This window comes from Somniosus microcephalus, chromosome 22, assembly GCF_052327205.1.
Source record: "Somniosus microcephalus isolate GS21.2 chromosome 22, FLI_Smic_1.0, whole genome shotgun sequence".
Classification (NCBI taxonomy): Eukaryota; Metazoa; Chordata; class Chondrichthyes; order Squaliformes; family Somniosidae; genus Somniosus; species Somniosus microcephalus.
In genome coordinates, this window is record NC_141008.1 from 52,058,673 (window position 1) to 52,073,095 (window position 14,423).

At 50.2% G+C, this 14,423-nt stretch overlaps 1 protein-coding gene across 3 annotated transcripts in view; it reads right to left on the reverse strand.

The window, feature by feature from the left end:
• Window positions 1-213: 213 nt before the first annotated feature.
• Window positions 214-14,423, reverse strand: part of dhx40 (DEAH (Asp-Glu-Ala-His) box polypeptide 40) — a 57,301-nt gene continuing 43,091 nt past the window's right edge. For all 3 annotated transcript variants that reach the window (XM_085964720.1, XM_085964719.1, XM_085964721.1), the window contains 4 exons: window positions 13,439-13,533; window positions 10,628-10,697; window positions 9,500-9,728; window positions 214-1,334 (listed from right to left, as the gene is read on the reverse strand). In XM_085964720.1, coding sequence (XP_085820846.1) covers window positions 1,210-1,334; window positions 9,500-9,728; window positions 10,628-10,697; window positions 13,439-13,533 — 519 coding nt within the window. In that variant the 3' untranslated portion in view covers window positions 214-1,209. The remainder of the gene's footprint in view (window positions 1,335-9,499; window positions 9,729-10,627; window positions 10,698-13,438; window positions 13,534-14,423) is intronic.

Here is a 14,423-nt window from a genome sequence, read left to right on the forward strand (position 1 = left end):
TAAAACCACGTTGATAAATGCCGAGACAGTTATCAGAATAGTGCGTTGTCCCAATAGCCTCAGCGTCCTCACACCTGCCTGCTTCAGCTGTGAAAGGGTTAATCCCCAATTTAAAAAAAACTCAATAATCCAGCACTGACGCGCCCCTGCTTAGGGTTGTAACCATTTTAAATTTTATTCTTAATCTTAAAAAGAATGGAACATTACAAAAGGTACATTTAGAAACTATTTCTTTATTTGCTTAATTTCATACTTTATAAAACACAGTTATAAAAATAAATAAATCTGGCAAAAAAGGATTAATTTACCACAGCATCCATTCATACACCACGGCCTTGCAATGACTCTGCCCTTTATTCATTCATTTCATCCCATTTTATCTTTCTCCCTCCTCTGTGAAGTGCCTCAAAATGAGTGTTACATTAAAAGCGCAATATGAATGCTCGTTATTGTACAAATATTAGAGTACGGATAACACGCGCATATGAAACTCCTCTGCCCACTAGACTCGAACCTGTTTAAACCCAGTAACACGTCAAATCTTCAGATGCTAATATTCGCTGGTAGGATTACAAGGCCCAGGTAACTTTGTAGCTTTCGGGGAGCAACATTAGAGGTTCTGAGCGGTTTGGTGGCTCCCGTGCTTCAAGAAGGTTTTCATCGATGGAAAAGGATTTGTCAGGCAGTTTTTATCTATATCTATTTATCTATCTTAAAAAGCTTAATCTGCGTGCACTTTTTCCATTATAAATGCCTAAGTTCACATTTATAATGGAAACTGGCTGCTGTAATCACACCTTCCTGCCAAAGGAGGCGCTGCAGTGACACCACTGGCGGGAGGGTGTAATTACAGCATGACAAGTTGACATGGGCCGTTTCCATTACAACTGTGGACATGGGAACTTATAATAGAAATTAATTTCTATTATAAGAATGTACACCTTTAAAAGGGTGACTGAATTACATCCTTTGTGCCTAGCTCCAATTATTCCCCCACCCTCTAACCCCACTACATACTTGTATACTTGGTCTCAACTCCACGTGCGCAATGCCATGGGGGGGATCAACAAGTATTCATTAACTTCAGAGCCTTTTTTCTGTAGAGCCCGAGAATGGCAGTGGACTTCTGCGCCCTTCGGCCCCAGTCAGGTACTGGGATCTGGGGGTTCCTGTGTGGTGTCTTCATTTTCTGCCGGCTCCTCTGCACCTTCACTGGCCCGTCCGGCTCCGCGACTTGTCTAGTTTGCGCTGAAGGTATCGAGCCCGGGCGTCCGATACGGACTTCTCGTCATTCCTCTTTTCCAGCTTCCGTAGGGCTTCTTCCAGGGCTTGCTCTGCAAGAGGGAGAGAAAGAGAGAGAGAGTGGAAAGTTAAACCGCCAACTTGAGCACAAAAATCCAGGCTGACACTCCAGTGCAGTGCTGAGGGAGTGCTGCACTGTCGGAGGTGCCGACATTCGGAGGAGACGTTAAACCGAGGCCCCGTCTGCTCTCAGGTGGATGTAAAAGCACTATTTCGAAGAAGAGCAAGGGAGTTCTCTCTCAACCAACATCACTAAAACTGATTATCTGGTCATTATCACATTGCCGTTTGTGGGAGTTTGCTGTGCGCAAATTGGCTGCCACGTTTCCTACATTGCAACAGTGACTACACTTCAAAAAGTACTTCATTGGCTGTAAAGCGCTTTGGGACGTCCTGAGGTCGTGAAAGGTGCCGTAGAAATGCAAGTCTTTCTTTTAATTTAAACCCGCCAAGCACCAGCGCTCCGCGTTCCTGGACGCAGGTTAACTCTTTCAGTTCTGACATTTTGCAAACTACACATGGTAAATCTCCATGATAAAACAGCCGCAAACATGATTTCACGCCCAGTGCACTGCTGAGCCGCAGAGAAGAGGGGCCCCAGGTTTGCTTTCTGCTTCTGTGTTGAGTTAGCTGTTGTCAGATGGGCCAGTACTTGAGGTACCACATTTGGCCTCAAAGCATTTTGACAAGCAAGGGAGGTGGGGGGGGGGGGGGGGAGGAGGAGAAATCAACCATTATTCCTGTTCTCGATTGCTATCCAGTAGCCCCTACTGGGAAGTGCATGTATTCGTGTGCAGGGATGTGTTCAAATAGCTGTACAATACTCTCTGTTTAGGTTAAGAAGGAATCGTCACAAGGGCAAAGTACCAGAGGGCACAAAGTGCATGTGGAACTATGCACCAAGTACATATCAGCACCTTCCAGAGAGGAAGGAAGGAAAATTAGGGTAAAAAAAAGATAAGATTTTATACTGGATCAAATAGAAATTAAAGCAGAAAATATGTCAAGGGGTTTGGTCACAAAACAGAGCAGTGAAGCTTGAGCAGTTAGATCTCGAGCCTCAGAACATGCTCAGGGTGTGTTAAACTGCACCACACAGCAGAAACAATCATTTCCTACCATATGGTCAGCTCAGCGGCAGGACTCTCCGCTGCCTCGGAAGCCTGTGGGCTCAGGTCCCACTCCAGCACTAAGGCCTACCTGATCAGAGATGCCGACCTTCGGATGAGATGTTCAGCCGAAGCCTTGTTGTGATGGTTTGGGTGGACGTTATAGAGCCCACGGCGCTACTTAAAGAGCAGGGGAGTTCTCCCCGTGTCCTGGCCAACACTGCTCCTTCAACTAACATCACCAAAAACAGATTGTTTGTCCCGCTGCCCTTTGTAGAATGTTGCTTTATGCAAATTGGCTGCTGTATTTGTCTACATAACAACAGTGAGGGCACTTCGAAGTAATTCATTGTATTGTGAAGGGCTTTGGGACATTTCGACGAGGTGCAATATAAATACAAGCTCTTTGCTAAGGGCAATTAGGGATGGGCAATTAATGCTGGCCTTGCCAGCAACATCCACATTCAGTGAATGAATTCATAAAAAGACTCACTGACTAGGCTCAGACATGAAGAACGGACAGTGGAGTGAGTTACCAGATGGTAACGGGGGGCCTAAGGAATCATACACTGTTGGACATCATGAGAGTTAAATGTTCAATAGCCGAATATCTTTGTATCTTGGATTAACAGGCTTTCGGATATAAACAGGATGACTTTGAAGTGTCGTTGCTTGTTTTCTGAGATGTAAAGTGCTTGTGTAAGGGAATAAAGTGTTAGTAATTACGTCACCCATGAGTGGTTACTGTTTAGTTTTAAGGTAACAAACATGGGTAGGAGGAATCCATATTCCGTTTTCTTGCTGAGTGGACTCAATAATTGACGCAAGATTTGGGATGGTGCACCATGATTTACTCAGCAGTGTGGCACAGGGATTGATTTAACCAACTAACACGGGCTGCCATGATGGCACCCTGGGTGCATGGTGTGGCACCAAGCCGTAGGTCAAGCTTGATATCTTGGCCGTGTTGACTTGCCTCAGCCTGGGTAGCGACGGAGCCACTGCAGCTTGGCCAAGTGTCCAGAGGCTGGGGACGAGAATCCTGTTTCCCGATCGTCATCCAGGGGTCCCGGCTGGAAATCCCCTCATGCGCCAAACGCCAGGTGAGAACACAATCGAGCTCAGCTGAACATCCGGACAATATTCCCAAACCAGCAACCTCCACCCACCTAGAAGGACAAGGGCAGCAGGCGCATGGGAACACCATCACCTCCGAGTCACACACCATCCAGACTTGGGCATATATCGGCCGTTCCTTCATCGTCACCAGGACAAAATCCTGGAACTCCCCACCGAACAGCACTGTGGGAGTACCTTCACCACATGGACTGCAGCGGTTCAAGAAGCAGACCCACCACCACCTTCTCAAGAGCAATTAGGGATGGGCAATTAATGCTGGCCTTGCCAGCAACACCCACATTCAGAGACTGAATTCGTAAAAAGACTCACTGACTAGGCTCAGACATTAAGAACGGACACTGGAGTGAGTTACCAGATGGTAACGGGGGGGGGGGGCCTAAGGAATCATACACTGTTGGACATCATGAGAGTTAAATGTTCACTAGCCGAACATCTTTGTATCTTGGATTAACAGGCTTTCTGATATAATCAGGATGACTTTGAAGTGTCGTTGCTTGATTTCTGAGATGTAAAGTGCTTGTGTAAGGGAATAAAGTGTTAGTAATTACGTCACCCATGAGTGGTTACTATTTAGTTTTAAGGTAACAAACATGGGTCGGAGGAATCCATTAGCTACAGATAGCAGTTGGTAAAGCTTTTACTTCAAGGGTGTTAGTAATTGTTACATCAGGAAGTCTTGTGTAGGGGAAGTAGTTCTGAAGTAAACAGCTGTGAACTGTTTACATGAATAGTCTGTTTTCAAAGGATTTGGGAATAGATACATCATACAGTCTTAGCTATGGCATTTTCCTTTGATGTAGTCAAATATATGATGTATAAAAGGAGCACAGTTTTCAACAGTTTTTCAGAGTTCTCGAAAGATACAGAAACCACTCGGAGCAGGGAGCAGAGAGGAAGAGCCCGGTATAAAAACCGGCGACCAGCGAGGCCCGAGACCACTCGGAGCAGGGAGCAGCGAGGAAGAGCCCGGTATAAAAACCGGCGACCAGCGAGGCCCGAGACCACTCGGAGCAGGGAGCAGCGAGGAGGAGCTCGGTATAAAAACCAGCGACCAGCGAGGCCCGAGACCACTCGGAGCAGGGAGCAGCGAGGAGGAGCCCGGTATAAAAACCGGCGACCAGCGAGGCCCGAGACCACTCGGAGCAGGGAGCAGCGAGGAGGAGCCCGGTATAAAAACCGGCGACCAGCGAGGCCCGAGACCACTCGGAGCAGGGAGCAGCGAGGAGGAGCCCGGTATAAAAACCTGCGACCAGCAAGGCCCGAGACCACTCGGAGCAGGGAGCAGCGAGGAGGAGCCCGGTATAAAAACCGGCGACCAGCGAGGCCCGAGACCACTCGGAGCAGGGAGCAGCGAGGAGGAGCCCGGTATAAAAACCGGCGACCAGCGAGGCCCGAGACCACTCGGAGCAGCGAGGAGGAGCCCGGTATAAAAACCGGCGACCAGCGAGGCCCGAGACCACTCGGAGCAGGGAGCAGCGAGGAGGAGCCCGGTATAAAAACCGGCGACCAGCGAGGCATACCAACTCAGCAGCGGGGAGAGAGGTAAAAAGTAATCAGAGTGTGACATCACCAGGGAGCAGGTAAGTGATTGGTTGGTGAGTATTTCTCTTTTTTAAACTTTAACTCTGTAGTTTATAGTTACTAGGGTCTTTTCTGGTATAGCAGGGACTGTTGGTAGACTATACAAGCGCCTTAGAGATATCTTTAATTGGTGATAGTAAATTAATTTAAATTAATTAAAGGGAAGGTCATGCCAGGAGAGCCCAGCCCCGTGATATGCTCCTCTTGCTCTATGTGGGAATTCAGGGACACTGCCGGTGCCCCTGATGACCACGTGTGCCAGAGATGCATCCATCTGCAGCTACTAGCAGACCGCATTGAGGCACTGGAGCTGCGGGTAGATGGGTTGTTGAGCATTCACGATGCCGAGAGGGTCGTGGATAACACGTTTAGTGAGTTGGTCACACCGCAGGGTAGGGCTGCACAGGAAGAAAGGAAATGGGTGACCACCAGGCGGAGCAATAGAAGCAGGCAGGTAGTGCAGGAGACCCCTGTGACCATTCCCCTCTCAAACAGGTATACCGCTTTGGATACTGTTGAGGGGGATGACTCACCAGGGGAAGGCAGCAGCAGCCAACTTCCTGGCACTGGGGGTGCTCCTGCTGCCCAGGAAGGGAGGAAAAAGAGTGGGAGAGCAATAGTGGTAGGGGATTCTATAGTAAGGGGAACAGATAGGCGTTTCTGTGGCCGTAGACGTGAATCCAGGATGGTTTGTTGCCTCCCTGGTGCCAGGGTCAAGGATGTCACTGAGCGGCTGCAGGGCATTCTGGAGGGGGAGGGTGAACAGCCAGAGGTCGTGGTCCACATTGGTACCAACGGCATAGGTAAAAAGAGGGATGAGGTCCTGCAGCAAGAATTTAAGGAGCTAGGTGGAAGATTAAAGAGCAGGACCTCAAAGGTTGTAATCTCTGGATTACTCCCAGTGCCACGTGCTAGTGAGTATAGGAATAGGAAGATAGAACAGATGAATGCGTGGCTAAAGGGATGGTGCAGGAGGGAGGGCTTTAGCTTCCTGGATCACTGGGTCTGCTTCTGGGAAAGGTGGGACTTGTACAAGTCGGACGGTTTACACCTGAACCAGAGGGGGACCAATATGCTTGCGGGGAGGTTTGCTAGCACTGTTGGGGGGGGGGGGGGGGGTTTAAACTAACTTGGCAGGGGGATGGGACACAGAGTGGAACTATAGTAGGGGGTGATTTACAGCCAAATACGGAGGAAAAAACAAGTCAGCTGGGAAGGCAGAGCAAATATGTGAAGGCAAAAGGGAATATGGCAAGGCTGGAAGGCATTTATTTTAATGCAAGGAGTCTTGCAAATAAGGTGGATGAACTGAAGTTGTTGCTGAACACATGGGAGTATGATATTGTTGCTATCACGGAGACATGGTTGAGGGAGGGTCAGGACTGGCAGCTCAATATTCCGGGGTATAGAATCTTCAGGCGAGACAGAGGGGGGTGTAAAAGGGGAGGGGGTGTTGCAATATTAATTAAGGAATCAATTACTGCTGTAAGGAGGGATGATATATTAGCGGGTTCCTCTAATGAGGCCATATGGGTAGAACTTAAAAACAAAAAGGGGGCAAGCACTTTGCTGGGAGTGTACTATAGGCCCCCGAACAGTCAGGGGGAGATAGAGGAACAGATATGTAGGCAAATCTCAGAGAAGTGCGAAAATAATAGGGTAATAATAGTGGGGGATTTCAACTTCCCCAATATTAATTGGGATAGTCAGAGTGTGAAAGGCTTAGAGGGTGCAGAATTCTTAAAGTGCATCCAGGAGAGCTTTTTGAGCCAACATGTAGAAAGTCCTACAAGAGAGGGGGCGGTACTGGACCTAATTCTAGGGAATGTAGCCAGGCAAGTGGTGGAAGTGTCAGTAGGAGAGCATTTTGGCGACAGTGACCATAATTCGGTGAGATTTAAGGTGGTCATGGGAAAAGACAAAGGCGGCCCGGAAATAAGGGTTCTAAATTGGGGAAAGGCCGATTTTAATATAAGGCAGGATCTGGCCAAAGTGGACTGGGAGCAGCTACTTATAGGAAAATCCACATCAAAGCAGTGGGAGACTTTCAGAAGGGAAAGAGAGAGAGTACAACGCCAACATGTTCCTGTAAAGGTCAAGGGTGGGACCAACAAGCAAAGGGAACCTTGGATGACAAGGGATATACAAAAATGCATTAGGAAAAAAAGGGGGGCTTTTGGCTGTTACAAAAGACTAAAGACGGAGGAAGCCCTAGAGGAGTATAAAAAGTGCAGGGGCATACTTAAAAAAGAAATTAGGAGGGCGAGGAGGGGCCATGAAATAACACTGGCGAGCAAAATAAAGGAAAATCCTAAGATGTTTTATAAGTATATTAAGGGCAAGAGGATAACCAGGGAAAGGGTAGGGCCCATTAGGGACCAAAGTGGCAATCTGTGTGTAGAGCCAGCTGATGTAGGCGGGGTTTTAAATGAATTTTTTGCATCTGTGTTCACTATGGAGAAAGACGATGTAGACATAGAAATCGGGCAAGGGGACTGTGACATACTTGAACATATTAGCATCGAGAGGGAGGAGGTACTAGCGGTTTTAGCAGACCAAAAAGTGGATAAATCCCCAGGCCCGGACGCGATGTATCCCAGGCTGTTGTGTGAGGCAAAGGAGGAGATTGCAGGGGCTCTGACACAAATTTTCAGAACCTCTCTGGCCACAGGGGATGTACCAGAGGACTGGAGAACAGCTAACGTAGTACCATTATTCAAGAAGGATAGCAGGGATAAACCAGGGAATTACAGGCCAGTGAGCCTAACATCTGTGGTAGGGAAATTATTGGAAAAAATTCTGAGGGACAAAATTAGTCTCCACTTGGAGAGGCAAGGATTAATCGGGGGTAGTCAGCATGGCTTTGTCAAGGGTAAATCATGTCTGACCAATCTGATTGAATTTTTCGAGGGGGTGACTAGGTGTGTGGATGAGGGAAATGCTGTGGATGTGGTTTACATGGATTTCAGTAAAGCTTTTGACAAAGTCCCGCATAGGAGACTGGTCAAGAAGGTAAGAGCCCATGGGATCCAGGGTGCCTTGGCGCGTTGGATCCTAAACTGGCTGAGTGGCAGGAGGCAGAGGGTGATGGTCGAAGGTTGCTTTTGTGACTGGAAGCCTGTGTCCAGTGGGGTACCTCAGGGATCGGTGCTGGGACCCTTGCTGTTTGTGATCTACATAAATGATTTGGATGAGAATGTAAAAGGTATGATCAGTAAGTTTGCAGAGGACACGAAAATTGGTGGGGTGGTAAATTGCGAGGAGGAAAGCCTCAGGCTACAGGACGATATAAACGGGTTGGTCAGATGGGCGGAAAAGTGGCAAATGGAATTTAACCCTGAAAAGTGCGAGGTGATGCATTTTGGACGGACAAATAAGGCAAGGGAATACACAATGAGTGGTAGGACCCTAGGAAGTACAGAGGGTCAGAGGGACCTTGGTGTACATGTACATAGATCCCTGAAGGCAGCGGAACAGGTAGATAAGGTGGTTAAAAAGGCATATGGGATACTTGCCTTCATTAGCCGAGGCATAGAATATAAGAGCAGGGAGGTTATGATGGAGCTGTACAAAACGCTGGTGAGGCTACAGCTGGAGTACTGTGTGCAGTTCTGGTCGCCTCACTATAGGAAGGATGTGATTGCTTTGGAGAGGGTGCAGAGAAGATTCACCAGGATGTTACCTGGGATGGAGCGCCTCAGCTATGAAGAAAGACTAAACAGGCTGGGGTTGTTTTCCTTGGAGCAAAGAAGGCTGAGGGGGGACCTGATTGAGGTGTACAAAATGATGAGGGGCATAGATAGGGTAGATAAAGAGGAACTTTTCCCCTTAGTAAGGGGGGTCAATAACAAGGGGGCATAGATTCAAGGTAAGGGGCAGGAGGTTTGGAGGGGATTTGAGGAGGAACTTTTTCACCCAGAGGGTGGTTGGAATCTGGAACTCACTGCCTGAAAGGGTGGTAGAGGCAGGAACCCTCATAACATTCAAGAAGCATTTGGATGAGCACTTGAAATGCCATTGCATACAAGGCTATGGACCAAATGCGGGAAAATGGGATTAGACTGGACAGGGATTGATGGTCGGCGCAGACACGATGGGCCGAAGGGCCTCTTTCTGTGCTGTAAAACTCTATGACTCTATGACTAAAAGCCACTCGCTGTATACAGTTAAGACCGATCACCTTTACTGTGCATCAATAAAGTCTGTTCCATATACTCCACTACAAAGTCTCGTGCTTACTCGAAACATGTTGTTGTGATCCAGGAGAAAGGAGGTTGATTGCTCACATACCCCAGCATAGGTCACCGTCCTCAGGAAAGGAGGGGAGAGGATTGAGGGGGGAGGGGAGGGTGGGGCCAACAACTCACCTGATTGTTTTTTGGCCGTGTGCATTGTTTCTCCTTGTTGGGTGGTGCCCTCGGTCACCTCATCCCTTGCCACACTGCTCAGCTGGTACACGTCGATCTCGTGCAACTTGGGCAGCAGGTCCTTCACCCACTCGTAACGAACTGGGCACAACGTCCGCACATAAATCTTAGATGTGACCATCACATCGTGAAAGATAATCCAATCGAGCTGGCTTTCCTGATCAAACAGCTGGGAACAAGTTTAAAAAAGCTACTGTGGTGAATATTTTTAAAATGTTCCAGTTTGAAATTTATCTTCTGCTTCCCACCTTTGTAACACACAAAATTCTCAGGCCAGGGGAGAATCTACTCCCTGTCCTCTACCCACTGTTGGCCTCCCCATCGCTAAACTCCTCCAGCCCGACAATCCACTGCGAACTCTGCATTCCTCCAACTCTGGCCTCTTGTGTATCCCCCAATTCCTTCGCTCCACCATTGGCGGCCGTGCCTTCAGCTGTCTGGGCCCTAAGCTTTGTAATTCCTTCCCTAAACCTCTCCGCCTCTCTCTCCTCCTTTAAGACGCTCCTTAAAACCGACCTCTTTGACCAAGCGTTTGGTCACCTGTCCCTAATGCACCAACGTTGGCTTGGTGTTAATTTTTTTGTCCGATAGCCAATGTTCCCTGTAATTTTTTTTCAGGCCGCGCAGCCCATTCACAATATCGCGCGTGTGGTGTTTCTATTTAAAAGCCGGCAAGCGGGCTGCGCGGGACCCCTGGAGCGGTGTGCGGCCAGGCAGCTTACAGGGAACATTGCCGATAACGCTCCCATGAAGCGCCTCGGGACGCTTATTACATTAAAGGCGCTATATAAATGCAAGTTGTTGTTGTTCGGCTTCCTGGTCACTCAGTGGGCGAGTGCACTACTGAGATATAAAGGCTAGGGCGGCCCCAACTCGATCCCTGCATGAGCTGACTTTGGCATCACCTGGGCCAGGGAGGGGTAAACGCCAACCCAGGTTCCCCGTTTCTGATCACTATCCAGTGTCCTCCGGACAGGATCCGGCTCAGGGACAGCTCTCAACTCCCCTCGGCGGAAATGATACGAGGAGAAATAAAATGACAAATAAACCCAATAATAGGTTACGTACGATGGAGGACGGATGAACGTGGACAACTGATCCGTGTCCATCCATGGTGTGAAAGCTTTTACCAGCAGACCTGCAAAGAAATACACCAAGTGTTACTCCTCGATGCTGCCTGACCTGCTGAGTGTTTCCAGCATTTTCTGTTGTTATTTCAGATTTCCAGCATCCGCAGTATTTTGCTATTGTCTTAATGTTTATACTTTGTCAGCTTCTATGTTCTTCTCCTACATTCTGCAAGCAATGTGCCCCGTCCCTTTGCCATGATGTGCAATAACCCACCTTTAGGGGTCACTGTAGAGCGGTCTCAGTAGGGTGATTTCATAGAATCATAGAATGGTTACAGCACAGGAGGAGGCCATTCAGCCCGTCGAGCCCGTGCCGGCTCTCTGCAAGAGCACTTCAGCTAGTTCCACTCCCCCGCCCTTTCCCCGTAGCCCTGCAAATTTCTTTCCTTCAGGTACTTATCCAATTCCCTTTTGAAAGCCACGATTGAATTTGTCTCCACCACTCTTTCAGGCAGCGCATTCCAGATCCTAACCACTCGCTGCGTAAAAAAGTTTTTCCTTATGTCGCCTTTGGTTCTTTTGCCAATCACCTTAAATCTGTCTCCTCTGGTTCTCAACGCTTCTGCCAATGGGAACAGTTTCTCTCGATCTATTCTGTCTAGACCCCCTCGTGATTTTGAGCACCTCCATCAAATCTCCTCTCAATTTTCTCTGCTCCAAGGAGAACAACCCAGTCTATCCACGTAACTGAAGTCCCTCATCCCTGGAATCATTCTCGTAAATCTTTTCTACACCCTCTCTAAGGCCTTCACATCCTTCCTAAAGTGCGGTGCCCAGAATTGGACACAATACTCCAGTTGAGGCTGAACCAATGTTTTATACAGGTTCATCATAACTTCCTTGCTCCTGTACTCTCTGCCTCTATTTATGAAGCCCAGGATCCCGGATGCCTTTTTAACCGCTTTCTCAACCTGCAGGGCCACAGGGTATAAGTCCCCAGAGTTTGACATGAGATTGGCACCACAATTCAGACAACCCATGCCGCAGTGACGGAGTTGAAGGAGTTTTTTTCTCCACACCCGGCCCGCGCCGTACTTGAGCTGGGATCGGTGCTGCTAACACTGCCTGCATAAAATACAAAAAAGAGACAGTGTGGCAAAGCCACCAAGGGACTCCTGTATAACTGCCTTTAACAAGAGTGCTACAGCACCTAAGTTGTTTACTGTTTGTAAATAGCCAGTTCTGGGTAGGTCCCAGAACCAGCGCGATGACGTCATCACGTTGGTCACGTGACGTCCCGAACGGCGGGAAACGTGATGACGTCATGACGTCAGACTGGGAGGTTCCCAGCTCAGAGCTCGTGAAGCCAGCATTAAGAAAAGACCTGTTGCTTGTTTCTCCTGCATACCATGGTTTGTTCTCTAGTTTACATTAAACTTCGTTTTATTATCGGACTGACTCGACCTCAGTACTTCAGTTAGGGATCTGTCGATTCCTACATTGATGACCCCGAAGCTTCGTGGACGATTTTCGCGGAGGACGCGCAAAACAAAACGATGAATGTTAACGCAGCGACCTTGAAGCTCCCTCAATTTTGGGAACAACAGGCGGCCTCCTGGTTCGTCCAAGCGGAGGCTCAGTTCCAGCTTCGGAACATAGTGCTGGATCAGACCCGTTATCTTTACGTGGTCTCCGCACTGGACAGCTCGACGGCTTCAAGGATCATCAGCCTGCTGGAGAGCCCGTAGATAACAAGTATGATACGCTTAAGGCGCGACTAATGCAGGTTTTCGGCCTCACGAAAGCGGAGCACGCGCGACGTTTACTCACATTGCCCGGGTTAGGCGACGCCAAGCCGTCCGAGTTGATGAGCCAGATGGTCACGCTCCTCGGTTCCGAGCCGCAGTGTTTCCTATTTTGGGAACTGTTCCTGAGCCAGCTCCCCGAGCAGGTGCAAGCAGCCCTCGCCAGGTTGGAGGCTACGGACGGTGTAGCGCTCGCGGCCGAAGCCGACACCATTTATGCGGTGATGCAGTACTGCGCCACCTCGAAGTGTCGCGCCCCGAAGAACCCCGCCTTGGCACCTCCACCATCCAGGCTCTGTTACTATCACGCCCGTTTCGGCCCAAAAGCCAAATGCTGCCGTCCTCCCTGTAGTTTCGTGCCTAATGCACCGAGAAAGCAACAGCACCGGCTGCGTGAGCGGAAGGACGAACCCGAGGTCGGTTTTGCAACTACGATGGCGGTTGGAGATTCCGGGAATATCGGAGTCGTTCGAACAGGCTCGCCCGACCTCCTCCGCGATTGACTTTTGCGGTTAAAGACACTTCTGGGGGGGCGCATGTGGCAAAGCCACCAAGGGACTCCTGTATAACTGCCTTTAACAAGAGTGCTACAGCACCTAAGTTGTTTACTGTATGTAAATAGCCAGTTCTGGGTAGGTCCCAGAACCAGCGCGATGACGTCATCACGTTTGTCACGTGACGTCCCGAACGGCGGGAAACGTGATGACGTCATGACGTCAGACTGGGAGGTTCCCAGCTCAGAGCTCGTGAAGCCAGCATTAAGAAAAGACCTGTTGATTGTTTCTCCTGCATACCATTGTTTGTTCTCTAGTTTACATTAAACTTCGTTTTATTATCGGACTGACTCGACCTCAGTACTTCAGTTAGGGATCTGTCGATTCCTACAACAGCACCGACGTCCCTCTTCTTGATGAAAGCCAAATTAAAGAATAAAAAGAAACCCAGACTCACAAGTCAAGCAAGGGAGAGAATTCTCGGACCACGGCGAGGGGCCGACTGCTTACCTTCTGGCCACATTGCAGAAATACCCAGCACACAAACATCTCCTCAGGAGCTCAGTCTTGGAGCCATCGAACGTCTCCGAGGGGAAGTCCTTCCTCTGCAAACAACAACAGGGAGATCAACCTTTGGTTAAGCTCCAGGGAGAGAGAGGAGAGTGAGAGCGAGCGAGCGAGCGCAGGAGGAGGAGCGAGCGAGCGGAGGAGGAGGAGAGAGCGAGCGCGCGGAGGAGGAGCGAGCGACGCGCGCGAGGAGGAGCGAGCGATGCGCGCGAGGAGGAGCGAGCGAGCGAGCGCGCGAGGAGCGAGCGCGCGCGCGCGAGGAGGAGAGAGCGCGCGCGCGAGGAGGAGAGAGCGCGCGCGGCGAGGAGAGAGAGCGCGCGCGCGAGGAGGAGAGAGCGCGCGCGCGAGGAGGAGAGAGCGCGCGCGCGAGGAGGAGAGAGCGCGCGCGCGAGGAGGAGAGAGCGCGCGCGCGAGGAGGAGAGCGCGCGCGCGCGAGGAGGAGAGCGCGCGCGCGCGCGAGGAGGAGAGCGCGCGCGCGCGAGGAGAGAGAGAGAGAGCGCGCGAGGAGAGAGAGCGCGCGCGCGAGGAGGAGAGAGAGAGAGAGAGAGAGAGAGCGCGCGAGGAGGAGAGAGCGAGCGCGCGCGAGGAGGAGAGAGAGAGAGAGAGGGAGAGAGAGCGAGCGCGCGAGGAGAGAGAGAGAGCGCGCGCGCGCGAGGAGGAGAGAGAGAGAGAGAGAGAGAGAGAGAGAGAGAGAGAGAGAGAGAGAGAGCGCGCGCGAGGAGAGCGCGCGCGAGGAGGAGAGAGAGAGAGAGAGAGAGCGAGGAGGAGAGAGAGAGAGAGAGAGAGAGAGAGCGCGCGCGAGGAGGAGAGAGAGCGCGCGCGAGGAGGAGAGAGAGAGAGAGAGAGCGAGAGAGAGCGCGAGGAGGAGAGAGAGAGCGCGCGAGGAGGAGAGAGCGCGCGCGCGAGGAGGAGAGAGCAGCGCGCGCGA